An 18,729-nucleotide genomic window follows, 5' to 3' on the forward strand; every position below is an offset into this window, starting at 1 on the left:
ACATTCCAAAATACTTTAAGATATAAGTTAAAAAAAAAAGAAGAAACTATAAAATTTTACCAAAGGGCAGAAAATAACTTATGAAACATTAATAAGATGTCAAAATTGGTTTCCATAAAGAATGTATAACTGAGAAAAATGCTTAGGCACTGTTTACTGAAAGGAAGGAATAAAAATTGTAAATAAGATATGAACACATTTATGTAAAACAAACAAAAGCTATTAGGTTGTCAGGAAGTCGTGACATATTTTTCTGTTTTTCTATGCAAATATGCGTTGTGACTTTCACAGTGACCCGACATGGAAAGATGGCAGACAGGAGGAAAATACACCTGACATGACAAGCACATCCTCTCGGTAGTGGAACCAGATGAATGCTTTTCCTGTGTACTTTTCATTATCTTTCCAAACACTTTTTTAATAAACACAAGTATTTTTAACACCCTGAAAACTAAAATGCAAAGGGAATGAACTTACCATTTGAATCGCTGCCTTCTGGGATTCCATCAAAAGCAGAAAAATTCAAATGAAACATATACCGTCCTAGGTAGCAATGTTTTACCATTTGATTCAAATGCTCATAAAAATGGCAGTGATATAGAAGAGCCTGAAGGGCAGGTTTTCCTGTGAGTGATAGGCCAGAGTCTTCATCATGGACACAGGGGCCCTGTAAGAAAAGCAGGAGAGGAGAGAGAGAGAGACACTGACTTATCTCTTTCACTCAATTTCTTCAGAGACCCAACGCCTCCGCACAGTGAAATGAATGGCCCCTCTGCCATCTTGTACCACCCACTCTGCCTGTCCTACCAGTCCCAGCCACTGGACCAGGACCCAGGACAGAGTATCATGTAAGTACCCTGGAGTTTTTGCTGTTTGAGCTTCCCCTCAAAACAGAAGGCTCATCTATTCTATCTCTTGATGCATCATTTCTCTCAAATTTTTCTACAAAATGATCAGTTTAACCTAGTCATTATACACTTGAGCCACAAACATAAAAAAGAATATTTTTCAACAAATACATTAAGAGTACAACAATAAGTATTACAATATCTGAAAAAATGTGTTAAATTAATATGTTAGAAATGGTTTTTATACCTATCAATAAGCTGGGTAAAATGAAGATACTTGTCAATGCCCACAGTGAAATCTGCCACATCACTTCCCACTGGACTAACCGTGACAAGGAAAGTGTGTACACGTGCACACACACACGTGCACACACACAGACACCTCCACTTCAAAGGTTACGAAGACTCTATTACACAATTTAAATTTTTGCACTTTTCTACAAATAATCCCCCCCCCTTTTTTGCATTACCACTCACTACTGTCCCTGGAATAACCAATGGCAAAAATCAAGCCATGAAGACTGGCTACAGCTTTGCAAATAACCCATCACTACCTTATAAATACTATTTTCTGGAAAATGAATCGATGAAGTTAAGATTTTAAAGAGGACGGTAAAAGAGGCAAAACAGAAGAAAGTAGAAGTGTAGACAGGAAAAGTGTGGTCAGAACATAGCCAAAATTTATCTTTAACCATAAAGTTTGAGTGTGTATCTCTTCTGTCATCCCTCTCCACCACCAAAGGAAGATGCATATTAAAATTTACTCTTCAGGAAGTGGAAGTGAGTTCACAAGTTAAAGGTACTACCATGATAACAGTATTTCAATTTATACTTTTGTAGGACATTATCGTCATAATTAACCTCTACATTTAATATTAAATGCCTTTTCTGATTATATAGTCATTCCTGTCGTGCTCTGATGAATATATTCAGCATTGTGCACTTACTTTTCATCAACAGAGCAACTCACATAAGGAGGAAGGCTATTAAATGAATAGCTGGCACGTGGTGGTCACTGCTGTCACTTTAATTTGGAGGTCTAGAAGCAGCAGGTAAAACAGAGGACCAGAAGCAGAAGCGGCACTGAGTTACTTGGCTCCCATTTATTAACCAAAGTGTATGTTACTGGCATGATGTGTTTTTTTGTTTTGTTTTGTTTTTAATGCACTACCTTATTTAATTATCTAAGGTGGAGATTTTATTCAAAACCACAGGGTAACTGTTAACATTTATAGCCTCAAAATGTTCTCTCTTTTAAGCAAGTTATAACATCCTTAAATGTACGAAATACATCAAACACACGAGATTCATCATAGCTGCTGAAAAGAAAAAATGAAAGCCCTCGGGACTGGATGGTCCCAAGTGATAAAGCACGACCCTCTGCAAGACTAATCCACAGGACGTGGTTCCAGGCGAGTATCCAGAGACCTCAGGGAACACACCGTGCATGCGTATGCACGTGACTCGGGAGGAGGAAGCTGAAGGTGACTCAGCATCAACACCCTATTTGGAGTGCTGTCTTTCTTTCTGTCAGTCTCTCTAACCAAAGCCCTCATAATAATTCAGAGAAGAAATTAACAACCAAGATGAGCATTACAGTTGTTACATTTACTAGTTTAATTCCAACAACCTAACAGAACTAAGTAAGTCTATATGTTAAAAGCTATTCTAAATTCATTTCATAATGATGTCCAAAACAGTTTTAAAATATTATAATATTCAAATTATATAAAATTAGTCAAAGTTTTGTATTTCTCTAAAATGGAGTTATAGTTGCTATGCAGTTACTTCCTCTATAAGTTACAGCTATACTTCTAAATTCACATAAGTTTTATAAAAATAGATGAAGGGGACCAGCAGATGGTATAATGGTTACGTCACTGGATTCCCACTTAGTTGACTGCAGTTTGTGTCCTGGACCTGGAGGTTTAAAACTCATGCCGGCGTGTGTGGTGTGTGCCCAAAATTCCAGGAGGAGAATGGAGGACAAGGGACTGTGGCGTGGCCATCCCCCCCTGGGGGGTGATTTCTTGCTTTCTGTCCCTCTGTCTCTCTGGCAAGCACATATGTCCTATAGCAAAAATCTCTTTAAAAAAATGAAGGAATGTAGACAATATAAATCTTGAAAGTAGAAAAAAAACTTTGGTATTTACAGTTCCTTAAGAGTTCTTAAATTTGCTGATTATTCTGTTAAAGGCCTATCGAGGTTAATGCTTATGTCATCTGCAATGAAGACAGAAATATTTTCAAAATAAGCAAGAAGTAATACATATAGATGGTATTAAAAACTCTTGTAATTATTCTCTATGCAAAATTATCATGATAACCAACCGACCTAACCATATCTACATAGGATCTGGCTGGCTGAAGGACTGGAGAAAGGGGATTAAGGCATGAGTAAGACCCTGTGGAAGGTGCTCCTCTCTCTCTCTTTCTCTTTCCTCCCTGTGGAAGGTGCTCTTCCCTCCCTGCCTCCCTCTCTCTCTCTCTGCCACACACACACACACACACACACACACACACACACACACAAAGCATGCTCTATCGTGAAAAATGAAAATGTTTTAACATGTGGAGGAGAGGCCAAACAAAGGTAGGGACATCAGCCACATCTTACTCATCTTCTAAGGGGTGCGGAGAGCGTTATACAGGATACATAGAGAACAAAGCCGTGGAGCTGACCCATGGGGAAACTAGGAACTGTAATACACTACACTGACAGGAGAAGGTGAGAATGGCCACCTGTGGAACAAAGCAGCGAAGGAATGAGCATGTTAGTGCAGACACGGAGAGTAACAGAGTAACTCCCAAAGGACCAATAGCAGAGGTACAGCTGTCTCAGGGAACAGGAACTGGCAGAAAATTTCATTATAATTTCTGTTACCTTTTTTACCATATGTATGTTATCGAAAAAAATTTCCTTTTATGTATTTATTTATTTTTGAGAGGTTTCCACTATAAGGCACATGCACTCACCAGAAAGACAGAGAGATAGAGAGATAGAAAGAGAGAAATTACCCCCCAGGGGGTATGGCCACACCGCAATCCCTTCTCCTCCATTCTCCTCTTAGGCTCTTGGACACGCACACACACGCGTCCAGCGTGAGTTTAAGCCACCAGGTCCAGGACTCGAACAGCAGTCGACTATGTGAGAGTGCAGTGACAGCCATTATGCCAACTGCTGGTCCCAAAATTTCCTTTTAAAAAATTCAAACAATTAGTGCATTCAAACTATTTAGTAACTTCTCAAAAGAAAAACACATAACTAGAAATGTGTCGATATTACATGACAATTATGTATTTTTTATCAGATTTATGTTAACTAAGCATTTGGCCTGAATCCCCACTCTCCACATGCCAAAATGTCCTAGTAACAGGACCACATGCCAGGCATGTGTGCATGCATGCCCAAGATCCAGAGAGAGGAGAATGGAGGAGGAGGGACTCCAGCATGGCCATCCCCCCGGGGGGTGATTTCTCACTTTCTGTCTCTGTCTGTTGAGCGTACATGCCCTACAGCGAAAACATCTCCAAAAAAAAAGTCCTAGTAGCAATGGTGCATCACCGACTGAGCTTTACTCACAGCCATGGAGCCAACCCCAGCAAACACACAAAAGATGGCCTGACTTGGGCTTTCCACAGGAACAAAGCAGACAGCCTTTTTCCAATACCCCAGGCCCTGCTCCATAGATCTATTGGTAATTTAGAGGGTTGTGTTTTGGCAGAGTGGGAAGATAAGCACAGTCTAACTGCCCTGTCTGAGATGCCTGCAGTCGTACCTGCCCCACCATCAGGTGAGGCCTGGGGCTGCCTGATCATCTGCTGATCTGCCAGTAGAGCTAAAAGAAAGAAAGAAAACTGAGTCACCAGGTGCCATTACAAATTAATTTGCACAGAAAACTGCAAATTACTTATGGCACAGAAAGTTACAGAAATACCTGAGACCAGGTTTAAAGAAAAGAGGCTTGACTGGCTGCTGTGGGGGAATAGAGGCATGAGGCCGGCATCATGCCAGTCACAGAATGGACAACAGAAGCAGAGAGAATGGCAGGTGCAGGCCGAGAGAGAACTGGGCAGCCATCTTCCACTTATAACTCACTCTCACAGGAGCCAACCTCCTCTCATGGATCAGAACTCCCTCCACCCGGTGAGACATCACTAATCCATTCATAACAGCAAGGTCTCCATGATTCATCACCACCAACATGGCCTCACCTCTTAAGCTCCATTACCAGAAGGATCAGATTCAAAAAACATAAACTTCTAGGGGACAAACTATTATCCAAAATCATATAAAAGCTTCTACTAAAACTGTAAAAAATGACCCTAAGTATATTAGATATCCTTAACTATGTATAAATGATGAATATCACTTAAATACCACTTCATTAAGAATTTATTGTTTTGTGAAATAAAGTCATGATGCTTCATGATGAACACATTAGATGAAAAACGTCCATATTAATCACATCAAATGTGAAAATAACATATATAATAACTATAAGTGAGTTGGATATCTAAAACAGACACACATAAATACACATATAATAATAAGGGTGATGGAGGCTTCATAGAATGAATTTGGGAGAGTTCCACCCTTTCGGATCTTTAGAAATAACTTGAAAATGGGGGTTAACTCGTCTTTAATAGTTTTGTAGAATTCAGAGATGAAGCCGTCAGGACCAGGGCTTTTCTTTGTTGGGAGGTTATTTATTACTAATTCAATCTCCTGGCTTGTTATGGGCCTATTCAGACTTTCGATATCTTCCTGACTCAATCTTGGTAGATTATATGTGTCCAGGAATTTGTCCATCTCATCCAGATTTTGTTTGTTAGCATATAGTTGTTCATAGTATCCTCTAATGATATTTTGTATTTCTATGATGTCCATTGTTATATTGGCTGCTTGATTGCAAATTTGATTTACCTGGTTCCTTTCTCTCTTCTTAATTAGTCTAGCTAGTGGTGTATTGATTTTGTTTATCTTTTCAAAGAACCAGCTTTTACTTTCATGTATTTTCTGTATAGTGTATTTTCTATTTCCTTTATCTCTGCTCTCATCTTTATTATTTTTCTCCTGGAGTTTTTTGGATTTTTTTGCTGTTGCTTTTCCAATTCTTTGATGCATGATATTAGGGGGTCCATTTGCCCTCTTTCCATCTTCTTCTGATGGGCACTAATTGCTATGAACTCCCCTCTTATGACTGCCTTCGCAGTCTGTTGAGGAAGATGTGTATAGTATTCCCAACTGGACTGGTGAGAAATGCACACATGTTGGAACACTCACTTTGCAAGCTAAGTGACATATGTGATTTAATGTATAAAAGAAATTGAAATAACAAATATATTTAAAAATAAATAAAATACATATATAAGAATGGTCCCATAGCACAACAGATAAGAACGATGCATAGGGAGCTGGATGCCGCATGGCTGGCCACAGTTCAAATCCCAGTCCCAGTGACTAGAAAATTACACTCGGCAGCTGTGCATACACGCTCAAAATCTTGACAGGATGGAAAAATGGAGAATAAATGACTGTGGTATTAGGAAGTGCTTCCCCTCTCTCTCTCTGGTGAGCACATGTACCCCCTTCTCTGGCAATGAAAAAAGAAATGAAACACAGACCCAGTTACTAGCTGTGTCCGCTGATGGGCACAGAAGCAGTGACACTCGTACGACAAGCATGTCTTGAACCCAGACCTCGGTGTCTAAGCAACATTCTCCATGGAAAATACCCTGGCCTTCTGAGCAAATACCTGGTCGCAGGCTGCAACTGGGAGGGTCTCAAACAATCTGCCTAGCCAGAAGGTAAGGAAATGCTCAAAACCGATAAAGATGTGTTACAAGGACACTCTGGAAGTGGGTGATTAGGTGATTAGGATGGGCCCCTCGGACTGACTCCTGGTGGTTAATAAGGAGAAGGATAAGACATGGACACTCGTGGACACAGGTGCACACTTACCGCCACGCATTACTGTCTCCTGATACAAACGGAGGTTGGCCCAGACACTTGACTCCATTGGAAAACCTCGACAGTGGAGCCCAGTTACTAGTGTCAGGGCCATGCTCAAGAGAGAAACAGAAATTAGCCTTTGCACAGGCAATATGATTCAGAGAGCACTGAGAGCACTGGCTTTAAAACAATGCCCTTGTTTTTATGAAGCTCACACAGACAAAAAGAGGCACTACCCAAAAGTTCAGAAAGAAAGATGCCCCATGGGCAGATAAAGCCAAAACAAATGTAATATAGCATGAGGGAGTCGGGATGAAGAGCATATGAAAATTATAGTTCTTATAACTTTTCCATTAATCTAATTTTTTCCATAATTAAGGTTTTTTTTTAATTAGTGTATATGTCAATTCAAAGTCAAATCACAAACATGGTAAAAAACTAAAGCATGAAGGAGAGTATTACATCACAAACCAACAGCTTATTAAATGCACAGAAAAATCTTTACATTTCTAGATGATACCATTTACACGTGGAAAGAACAACTCTGACATAACAAAAATCAAGCTTAAACATAAATCACTATACTAATGTTCCCTAGAGATGCGCTTGTCTCTCGCTGCAGGCCTAAGCCCCAAGACACTAAGTCTGTGAAACTCCAACATTAACAAATGTTAACAGACAGGAACTGAAACGAACTTTATACACAATCCCTCTCTAATAGATTTCGTGTTATAATCAACTCTCAAATTGATAGTTAAGGTCACAGGAGTATGTATTTGTGACACTGGTTCCCAGACTAAACCCAGCAGCAGAACCATCCGCATATGGGAGGCGAGACTGTGGGGAACTAGTTTATGAAACAGGACACAGTTAGGAGTCACAACACAATTTTAGGGTCCCCTGGATGTTGATTCAATTTTATCTCTGAGAGAGAGAGGAGGCTGAGTTTGACTCAAGAACAAGACCAATATTTATAACTATACTCTTTAAAAACCAGTGTCCAAAATAAGAAAGATCATGATACACCAAGGACTGACAGAACACGAGTTGGGTTCTCAGGCAGCAGAAGCTTGGAGCAAGGTCCCTGGCAGTGAGGCTGGGTGCCAAGGGAAGCCATGCTCCTCTTCCTCTCTTCCTTTCTCCCATTTGTAACCACCCACCTCCTGTGTACTTCTGGATCCACAGAAATATGTGGGGGATTCTGCTACAAAAATTGAAGCTTTATTTTTAACTGCACTTACTTAGTGACATCACTAAGACCAAGAGGATTAGCTGGCTGCTTTGCACAGGTTAATACACCACTGGAGACAGATGTGCCTGTCTCCTCTTCAGTGGGAGCTATTTTAAAAATATTTTTCTCTAATCTCCAAAAACAAACTCTACTTAGGAAGATTAAGTTAAATGGTAAGAAATTAGGCAAGGCAGTAAAGGTAATATATGGAAAAAAATCTAATTTAATAGGAAGACATTAAACGCTATTGCCTTCCAGAGACAAGGAAGATTAAAATGGAATGTGGTGGTTACTTTAAAATACTTTCTAAAATTAAAAAATTGCTTTACATTATTTAATTCCCACCTTGTTCCAAGACATATTCCAAGGAATATGCCTTATCATGGTAGTGAAAGTGTCTCAGGGATGAAAGGAAAACAAAACCAAAGGTTCTACCAAAAGTAGAACCAGGAATAAGGTTTTAAAAAGTATATGCCAGAAGAGCCATGCTGACAAGTGGGTTCTAGATTGTCTAGCATCCAACAATAAAAGGGAAAAGCAGATAGTTACAAAATTTGCAATTTATACGTAAATATTACTACTCAGAAGTACAACAATTCCAGATAGTGACATGAGGGACCAGCAGTTAGCATAATGGCTATGTTGCTGGAATCCCATGTAGTCGACCGCAGTTCAAGTCCCCGACCCGATGGCTTAAACTTACATCAGATGTGTGTGCGTGCATGCCCAAGATCCCGAGAGGAGAACGGAGGAGGAGGGATTGCGGCGTGGCCATCCCCCCTGGGGGGTGATTTCTCGCTTTCTGTCTCTCTGTCTCTCTCTGTCTTTTTGGCAAGCGCACGTGCCCTATAGCAAAAACCACTCAAAAAACAAAACAAAACAAAACAAAAACAGTGACATGAAATAGGAATTCATGTTAAGTATGTGAGGAAGTAGAAAAGGAGTCATAATTATTAAAGAGAATATTGCAGAAATCCCAGAGAACAGTGTTAGAGAGCACTGATTTAGACTTGCAGGCACCAAAACAATGTGCGAAGCCACAAAAAGTAATTCTCTTTGTTTAAAAAAAAAAATCAAATATTGTACTTCAACCAAAATAATATTTAACAAGGCAATGAGACATGCTACTTCTTGCTTTAATCCTCCAAAATACTGTGAAAGGTACACCAAAAAATAAGTAAATAAAACATTTTATTGAATAAGATGATTTATCCTACTTCTACCAAAGACTTGAAAACTGGGTATGAAAGCCCTCTTCTTTCCGGCTATAATAAACCTGCAAAGGCCACAACTAGCAGAGATGATAAATTCGCTCATCTATATTGAAGCCTGACGGACTCTTGTCAGGGCAGCTGCTTCCACTTTGGGATTCCAAACACTGATTTTTCCTAATGGGGAAAAAAAATGGCTGGGGGGGATTGTGGTTACCAGCCATTTACAGTGCTATGTGACAACACTTAATAACTAAAATGAATAACAAAAAACGAGTTGGAAGGGGCCAGCAGATGGCATAGCAGTTACATCGCTGGACTCCCACATGGCTGACCACGGTTCAAGTCCTGGACCTCGTGGTTTGAAACTCACCCCAGGCACATGTGCATGCGTGTCCAAGTTCCCAAGAGAATAGATGAGAATGGACTGTGGTGTGGCCAACCCCTGCTAGAGAGTGATTTCTCACTTTGCCTCTGTCTCTGTCATTCTCTCTTCCCCCCTACCCCCCAACTCCCACCCCCCAGCAAATTCATAGGCACTTAGGTCCTAAGGCAAAAAGCTCTTTAAAAAAAAAAAGTTGGAAAATAGGAAGAGAAACAAAATCTGAGTTTATTAAACACACACACACACACACACACACACACACACACACATAAGACTATCCTTATTTTTTTCTAATTTTGCTTAAGACAAACAAAAGTTACATACTTAGGCATCGTTTGGGACTCAAGTGGCTCTCAAACTTTTTAAATCTGGGGCAATTTAGGCATGGAAAAAGACTTCTAAAAGCTCACATAAGTCAGAATTTTAGCTTTTTAGTAGAAGAGTATTTCCATGATAAAGACTGGATAATAACAAAACCAACAAACCTCAGGAAGCATGCCAGCAATAATGAATAGATGCTATTAATTAATTTGTAAGAAAAAAAATATATAAACATTTACCACAGTTAAATATTATAATGTCCCATAATATAATGTTCCAAGAGCCTCAACATAACCCAAATATCTTCATACCTTTGCTTTTATATTATACTTATTTCAATAACGAGAAGCCATTGATGGAACATCACCAAGCTTATCCATATATAAGGGTCACAAGTTTAATTCTGAGAGGGCAGATGATTTCTATTTGAGCCCAAAACAATACATTTAAAAATGCAGTTATTGGGAACCAGTAGTTAGCGTAATGGCTATGTCACTGGACTTCCATGTAGTCGACCACGGTTCACATCCCAGACCTGGTGGCTTAAAACTCACGCCGGGCGTGTGTGTGTGCGTGCCCAAGATCCCAAGAGGAGAATGGAGGAGAAGGGATTGCGGCATGACCATCCCCCCTGGGGGGTGATTTCTCGCTTTCTGTCTCTATGTCTCTCTCTGTCTGGCTGGCAAGTGCACGCACCCTATAGCAAAAATCTCTCCAAAAAAAAAAATATATATATATATATAGTTATTAGGGCCAGCAGGTGGCGTGGTGGTTAAGGTGCTGGACTCTCATACGGTCAACCGTGGTTTGAGTCTCTGACCTGGAGGCTTGCTTTCTCTCTTTTTTCTGTCTCTCTTTCTCTCTCTGGTGAGCATGTGTGCCCTGTAGCAAATTTTAAAAGTAATAATAATGATAAATAAATAATTCCCTTTTAAAAAATGCAGTCATTAAATAACAGGCATCAAAATTACAAAACTATTAATATGTACATTAACCCTGCACATGCCTTCCATTTTGTCTTCAATGGTTTTATTACAACACAGACTGTAAACAAGCAACCATTATGCCATGACAGTGTTAAAGAAAGCACACGGAAAAGTGGCCTTCAGTTCACAGTAATGGTCAGCGTTAACCTGGAGTTGTAAGGTTCAAGAGGGTGAGCCTTCCAAAAGCTCAGTGTGAGGTGGGCTTTGGTAACCACCTGGACTGGTGCTTCAGGTGATGCCCCAGATCTACCCTCACTGCAGCTCATCTTGATTCACTAACCATCTAAAGGTGTGTTCTAACGGAAACTCAGAAGTAAACTGGACTTTCATAGAATCCTGGGGAGAAAAGGATATTATGGTAAACACAGGCGTGTGACAATATATGAATAGATAAAAGGATAAAGACAACATCTTACCCTCCGACCAACAGCACTTCTGTGCCCTCTAAATAATCTAAAACTCACAAGCTATCAAAATGGTGGGTGACTATTTACTGACTTGATATTCAGAATATAAAACAAAAGCATTAATCCAATTGAAAGTGAAGAAGATAAACAGTAACACAGACTATGAACCAACCCCAAAAGGAAAACAGATAACATGGATGCGTATTTAAACATAAACAAACCCATTTCTTATGATTCGATTAGAGAATACAGGTGAAGTGGTTAGTGAGAGACTGCCTGGGTTCTAAGCAATCACACACCACACTGACTAGCTGAGTGATTCAGGGCAAACTGTTTCAACCTTCTGTGCCAGATGTTCTAAGCCTCTAAAATGATCAAAATAGTTCACAACTCAATTACACAAGTTACTACCTGTTAAATTTCTAGAAGAGGGCCGAGTACAAAGTAAATACCACAGTGGCTATTATTATTTGTTTAAACTATTTTTAACAATACAGAGCATAATTTTTCAAACATAATCAAGCATAAGAAAAGGTATACACCTTATTTTATAAAGACCCCTGCTGCCTTGCACACAGTTTCATTGTTAACAGACATATGCTGAAAACGCATGACCACTTACTCTTAGATATCTACTAGGTTGATAATTGTTTAAAATTACCTACCTGCCAAGTGTAATCCTTGATAATTTCTGCAGGCATTGGAATTACAAGGAGATTCTGAAGAATAAATGCAGCCTGTGAATTAAAAAAAAATTAAAAATGTCAATACTGCCATCTTGTTGTCATTTCTGAAATAACCAATGTATTGAAATTATAAGCAAAAGACGCAGCTCTGGTCAACTGCAAATGCTGGGAGACTACTGTGAGAACAGCCAAACTGCATTTCTTTTTATGTGATGACCTTTTTGGGTGAAGAGTGAACGGCATATAAAATTATTTCATCAGGAGGTATTTTTCCAATTTTGGAATTAAGTTTTACTCAAAAAAAATGGTTTGCATAATATAAACTAGTCTGGTAGAATTTAAGAAATACACTTATAGGTTTTTACTGTTCTCTTACAGGTTACAAACACACCCTGTTCTCCCCTCATCTTTCTGTCTCTCTCATACAAACTTCTTTCAATAAAAACTTGCTAACTATAAATACAAATCACAAGTATCCAACTTAAAGTACTAGGTACTAAAGATGATCAAATAACTACCATGGGAGAAAGAAAGGTAAGGGGGGATTCTAAGAGAGTGAAATTCTCAACCATCTTAACTAGCAGTCAACAGAAAAGCTTAAAGTTGAAGAACTAAGAAAAAGCCTGAATGTAAACATTACTGTTTAAAAACATGGAGGCAAATAACAAGAAAACTAGCCTTCAGGTTTAGAAATAGAAATCAGGGACCAGCAATTAGCGTAATGGCTATGGCGCTGGACTCCCCCGTAGTTGACCGCGGTTCGAGTCCCGGATCCGGTGGCTTAAACTCACGCCGGGCACGTGTGCTCCCGAGAGGAGAATGGAGGAGAAAGGATTGCGGCATGACCATCCCCCCTGGGGGGTGATTTCTCGCTTTCTGTCTCTCTGTCTCTCTCTGTCTGTCTGGCAAGCGCACACGCCCTATAGCAAAAACCTATCAAACCAAAAAAAAAAAAAAAAAAAAAAAAAAAAAGAAAGAAATAGAAATCAGCCAATGGTGGACCCAGTATGCATTATTTGCTTCATAAGCCTCTAAGTACTATTTGATTATTGTTTTTATAACTATTTGTATGAATCATCACTTTGACAAAAGCAGCAATAAAAAGAAAACACAACTATTTCAAAATAATTAAAACAGGGTTTAATTGTCCTCTCATAAGTTACATGATAAATACTACAGTTATTTTTGATAGCCCCTTAAACAGAAGAGCCCTCAAACCGTAGTATAAATACTACAGTTATTTTTGATAGCCCCTTATTTTTACTAAAGCTTTATAAACAGAAGAGCCCTCAAACCGTAGTGATAATACAAAAGCAATTTTATGTTCTATGAACTACTTTGCAATGTCTTGTGAGAATTCACTTTAAAATATCTTGGTCTTATCAGACGAACGGACTCCAATTCTCTTTTTTTTTTTTTTTTGAGAGATTTTTCACTGTAGGGCGCGTGCACTCGCCAGACAGACAGAGAGAGACATTAGAGACAGAAAGCGAGAAATCACCCCCCAGGGGGGATGGTCACGCCGCAATCCCTTCTCCTCCATTCTCCTCTCGGGATCTTGGGCACGCACGCACACGCGCCCGGCGTGAGTTTTAAGCCACCGGGTCCAGGACGCGAACCACGGTCGACTACGTGGGAGTCCAGCGACATAGCCATTATGCTAACTGCTGGTTCCCCGGACTCCAATTCTTACTGTGAATGCGAATCTTCTTTAGTCTCTGCTGCCATTTAGTTGGTGTTTCTGCAGGTAGTAGAGATTACGAGTGGTCACTCACTGAACAAGGAGTTGGGTGTGGTTCATAGGCACCACTGCACCGATTCCTAAGGGAAGTAAAGGAGAAGGCGCACGATGACAGACATACCTCTCGGCGCACCATACTGCACTCCGACTGGTCCAGGAGAATGTTCACCACCGTGCCCCAGAGCCCTCCGGAAATGTTCTGACAACTGTTTGCCAAGGCCACACAGCCAGTTTCAAGGGTGGTCAGTGCTGATCCTAATCCAAGTGAAGTGAATCTCACCTGTCCATATTACAGAGAAAGTTGTCCCATCAAAGAACCTTATTTCTTATTTTCTAATATGAATGCTTAATTTTTCTAGGACATAAAATATCCTACTTTCATAAATATGACAGTGGTTTTACAATCCTAAATTATAAAGGACACCTAGAGAAGAAAATGCCTTCTAAGTTTATAAATTAATAAAAATCCTGTTTTTTTCATCAGAAAAGCAATAATATAGAAAAATAAGTTAAACATAAGCAAATGTTACATAAAGCTAAAATCAGGTAAAGAAAGAAGTAAAAAATTAGAGCTGAGGGACCAGCAGAAGGCATAATGGTTACGTAGCTGGACTCCCATGTGATTGACCGTGGCTCAAGTCCAAGACCCAGTGTAGTCAACTGCTGTTCAAGTCCCAGACCACCAGTGGCTTAAAACTCATGCTGGATGCATGTATGTACATTCCCAAGATCCTGAGAGGGGAATGAGGGGAAGGAATTGCAGTGTGGCCTGACCCGTGGGGGAGTGATTTCTCGATTTCTGTTTCTCTGTCTCTCCGGTAAGCATGTGCATCCTATAGCAAAAATCTCTCTTGTTAAAAAAAAAAAAAAAAAAAAAAATACTTTTTTAATTACAGCTGACAAGGCTTTTTCTATGAAAGCATAGGGCACTTACATATTTTTTATGTTTTTATGAATATAATTTCTGTTTAAGGTACCTATTATTTCTCTTATCATTATTAATTTTTTAGTATTTATTCAAAATAAATTATTTTACCTTTCCTGAAACCTTTTCAAAAGAAATAAGTAAATTATGTTTTTATAGGACATTTAGTATTTTCTAAAAAAAATTCTTAAGTAAATATTTTGTTTAACTTTGTTTATTTGAATTTGACCAGAGAGGGACAGAGTGAGAAAGAGAAAGAAAGTGAGTTAGCACACTGCCAGATCCAAGATTCAAACCATGGTTGGCCATGTGGGAGTCCAGCGCTCTTAATCACCATGCCATCTGCCAGACCCATCTAAAAAATTATTTTAAGAGAAAATTTTTTCAGCTAAGTGTGATGTGGTGTAATATGTCAGCCATAGTGCCACAGCTGTTTCAGCCACACACTGTGGTGGATTCCTGAATTCCGATTCAAAAAGAGAGCTTAAGTCATAGCTACAGTGTGAAAACTGATAATGACAATGTAATATAACACAGTCAGGTAATACGTGTAAACATAACAGGGCACAAAATGTTAACCTCTAAATCCAGACCAAATAATATTTCTACACATCACGGCTTTTATTATATTATCTAGTCATTTATTCCTCAAAACCAGTAGACAATGGTTAAAACTGGGACGTTACTTACAATACACATTTTTTCACTGTAATGGTAGTATTCTTTTAAATGACACCTAAGTGTGACTTGCCTTCATAATTTATCATTTCCAGCTATTCTAAATTGTTTAAAAATGGCTGAGCTTCTCCAGTAGGTTTTCACTGTTGTTTCTGAAAGTGAGAAAATCTATTGATATATATTCATTTCTCTTTTATAATTTCAATCTGTAATGAAAAAGAAGGTGCTATATGTTGAGGCATATCTCTCTAAAATTCATGAAGTCCTGATCCCCAGTGTAACTGTAATTGGGGATAGAGCCCTTAGGAGGTGACTAAAGTTAAATTAGGTTATAGGGATGGGGCCCTATTGTGTGAGGAAACCTAACTTTTGTGACTTCACAAGTTCACACCTAGACAGGACTTTTGCCGCATGATGAACTGGACCTAGGATATCACCCATATCTCCTACCCACACTTAATTTAGAGAATATATAGAAAAAACTTCAGACTACAGAGTTAATGCTGGAATGAGCTAACATTTAGGGTGGTTGAAATGAAATGAATGCATTTTGCAGGGGAGAAGAACATGTAATTTTGTGAGGCTAGAGGTGGAAAGCTATTGACTGATTTGTGTCTCTCCAAAATTCCTATGTTGAAGCCTTAACTTCTAACATGTCTATATTTTGAGATAGGGCTTCTAAAAGGTAATTACATCAAAGTAAGGACCTAATGCCAGGGTCCTAACCCAACAGGACTGGGAGCCTCATAAGGAAACTGAAAAAAATCTTCCTTTACCTCTTTCTGTCTGCCAGCCTCTCTCCTTCTCTTCCCCCATCCCCTCAACCCACCTGCAGGTATAAAAGAAAGCCCACGGGAACACACGGGAAGAAGGTGGTTGTCTACAAGCCAGCAAGAGCCCTCACCAAAACCTGACTAGTCGGAAACTCAATCTTAAACTTCTATATTCCAGAGCTTTGAGACAGCAAATGTCTTTGTTTTAGCCACACAGTTCTATGATACTTTGTTACAGCAGCCTGCTATGGTTTAGATAACGGTTTTTTCTGCCAAAGGTTCATGTTTTGGAATATGGTCCCTAAGGTAAAAGTCCCTGGGAGGTGGTAAGACTTTTCAGAGGTGAGACCAAGAGGGCAGTGGTTGGATCATGGCGTCTTACCTTCATGAGGAGATTTACGTTCTCTCAAAAGATGGAGTAAGTTCTAGTTCCACAAGAAGGAGTTACTTCCAACAAAACTGGGTTATTACAAAAGGTCAAATGACTGTCCTCAGTCTTTCTCTTTCTGCACATACCTGCCATTCGCTCTTGTGCCTGTCAGTCATGTTTTTACACAGGACTAGAGGCGGCCTGTTGCCAGGCCCACACCATTGGACTAGCCAGACACCAGAACTATAAGACAAATAAGCCTCTATTCTTTATAAATCACCCAGTTTATTATTTCTATTAGTGACAAAACAGCAAACTAAGACAAAGCCTGAGCTAAAACAGGGATTAAGTAAAATATAAACAACAGTCATTAAAATAATCCCATGATATTAATATGTACATATATATTATTTTTATTTCTTTTTAGTTTTTTGCCATACGGTGCATGGAGCACTCACTGGAGAGCAACAGAAAGAGAGAGAGAAAGTGAGAAATCATCCCCCAGGGGCTATGGCCACACCACAGTCCCTTCTCTTCTATCCTCTACTTGTAATTTTGGGCATGCATGCACAAGTACTCAGTGTGATTTTCAAGCTGCCAGGTCCAGGGCTCAAACCGCAGGTGGCCAAGTTGGGAGTCCAGCACCTTAACCACATCACACCACCTGCTGGCCCTTTATTGTTACTTATTTTTAGTCTAAGCACTATGGACTTGATTCTCCTTCACACTGACCTCTGGGTCCCGATCAACCCATAATGGAATCAGCCAAGCCAGTCCTTGTTGAGTAGGAACATGTTCCTCCCTGTGACTCCCCAGAGGCAAGAACCAAAGTGACATCCACTCCTATAATGAAGAAAAGGGAACAGAACCATTTTAGGCAAGTTTCTAAGACAACGTATGTACAGAGTTTAAAGAATTCTTTAAACTGAATTTTTAAAGACCAAAGTAAATAAAAATGTACCTAACCGTTTTAACCCATTTAGTCAAAACAAGGCAAACAGAAAAAGCTCAGCTTCTCCTTAAAAAGTTAAATATAACAAACTTTTCTGTAGAAGCTATTTTACTCTATGCATTAGATAAAATGTAACTTTCTAGCAAATGCAGATTTTCAACCTAAATAAGCTTCAAATAAAATCCAAGTTGGTATAATACACAACTCTAATAAATATCTTAGTCAAAAAGTATGCATGCCTCAAAAAAAGGAAAGTCAAAACGCATATTTCATGTAGCAAGTGCACAGGTTTGAAATGTGTCAGACACAGCGCATTCCCTTCTGAGCCACTCTTCAGAGAGAGGCAGCTTTCAATGCTCTCACCGAGCTCCGAGCCTGGGCCATCATCTCGTGTGATAAGTGCAGCAAGCAAAGAACTGTGCTCTTTGTAACACCTTTTCCCATGAAGGACATGGCATTTCCTCCACGTTCTACATAAAAAGAAGTAATGACCTGAAAAACAAATGTGAACAATTTCATGGTGGTTTTATTGTTAATGGTATATAAAGACAAATAGGTAACTGTGTACTGACGTGTCTGAATTGAATTCTAACCATATAAGGATAGAATATTCTTAGTTTATACACCTAAAAATGGTTATGATGATACAGTGTATGTTCTATGTATTTTACCTCAGTTTAAAAGTATTCTTAGTTTGGATATTTTTCCCTGTGGAATCTGTACAAAGAATGTATAGTACTCCTCTAGGATGTATTTATGATTGAGAATATGCTTCCAACATTTTTTTTATTACAGCATCCTTTTAAGTCAGAATTTATAAATATCTTGTTGAAAAGTGTACATAAAAGTTGCTAGGTCTATAAAACCTGTAACTACCAGACTACCAGCCCTTCTTGAATTTGGTACACAGATATTTTCCATATTTTTCAATTATCTTAGATTTCTATTGCATACTTAGGTAAATGCTGATAAATCACTGGTCCTCAATTTATTTCTGCCCCACATATCTGAAAATGTTTACACATTTCCACCAGTAACAACATAAGAAATATTTCTCATCTGAAAGGTCATCTCTTAACTGAGAAGATGAATCAGAACGGGCATGAGAGATTAAGTGATGCATTCTGAAGAAAAGTCCTTCTACCCTATTTAAAAAAAAATAGTTATTTAATTTTACTTATTCATTCATTTATTTTAATTTGGCCAGAGAGAACACAGAGAGAGGGAGGGAAAGTGAGAAAGCAAGCACCTAGGTCCAA

General features: G+C 39.1%; 1 protein-coding gene across 1 annotated transcript in view; it reads right to left on the reverse strand.

Annotated features, from left to right (window-relative positions):
• Nucleotides 1-18,729, reverse strand: part of RTTN (rotatin) — a 181,333-nt gene that overhangs the window by 68,758 nt on the left and 93,846 nt on the right. The window contains 5 exon segments of the mRNA XM_006147227.3: nt 478-667; nt 12,011-12,082; nt 13,894-14,052; nt 17,251-17,361; nt 17,834-17,962. Coding sequence (XP_006147289.1) covers nt 478-667; nt 12,011-12,082; nt 13,894-14,052; nt 17,251-17,361; nt 17,834-17,962 — 661 coding nt within the window.

This window comes from Tupaia chinensis, unplaced genomic scaffold (assembly GCF_000334495.1).
Source record: "Tupaia chinensis unplaced genomic scaffold, TupChi_1.0 Scaffold000206_1, whole genome shotgun sequence".
In the NCBI taxonomy this organism is placed as follows: domain Eukaryota; kingdom Metazoa; phylum Chordata; class Mammalia; order Scandentia; family Tupaiidae; genus Tupaia; species Tupaia belangeri.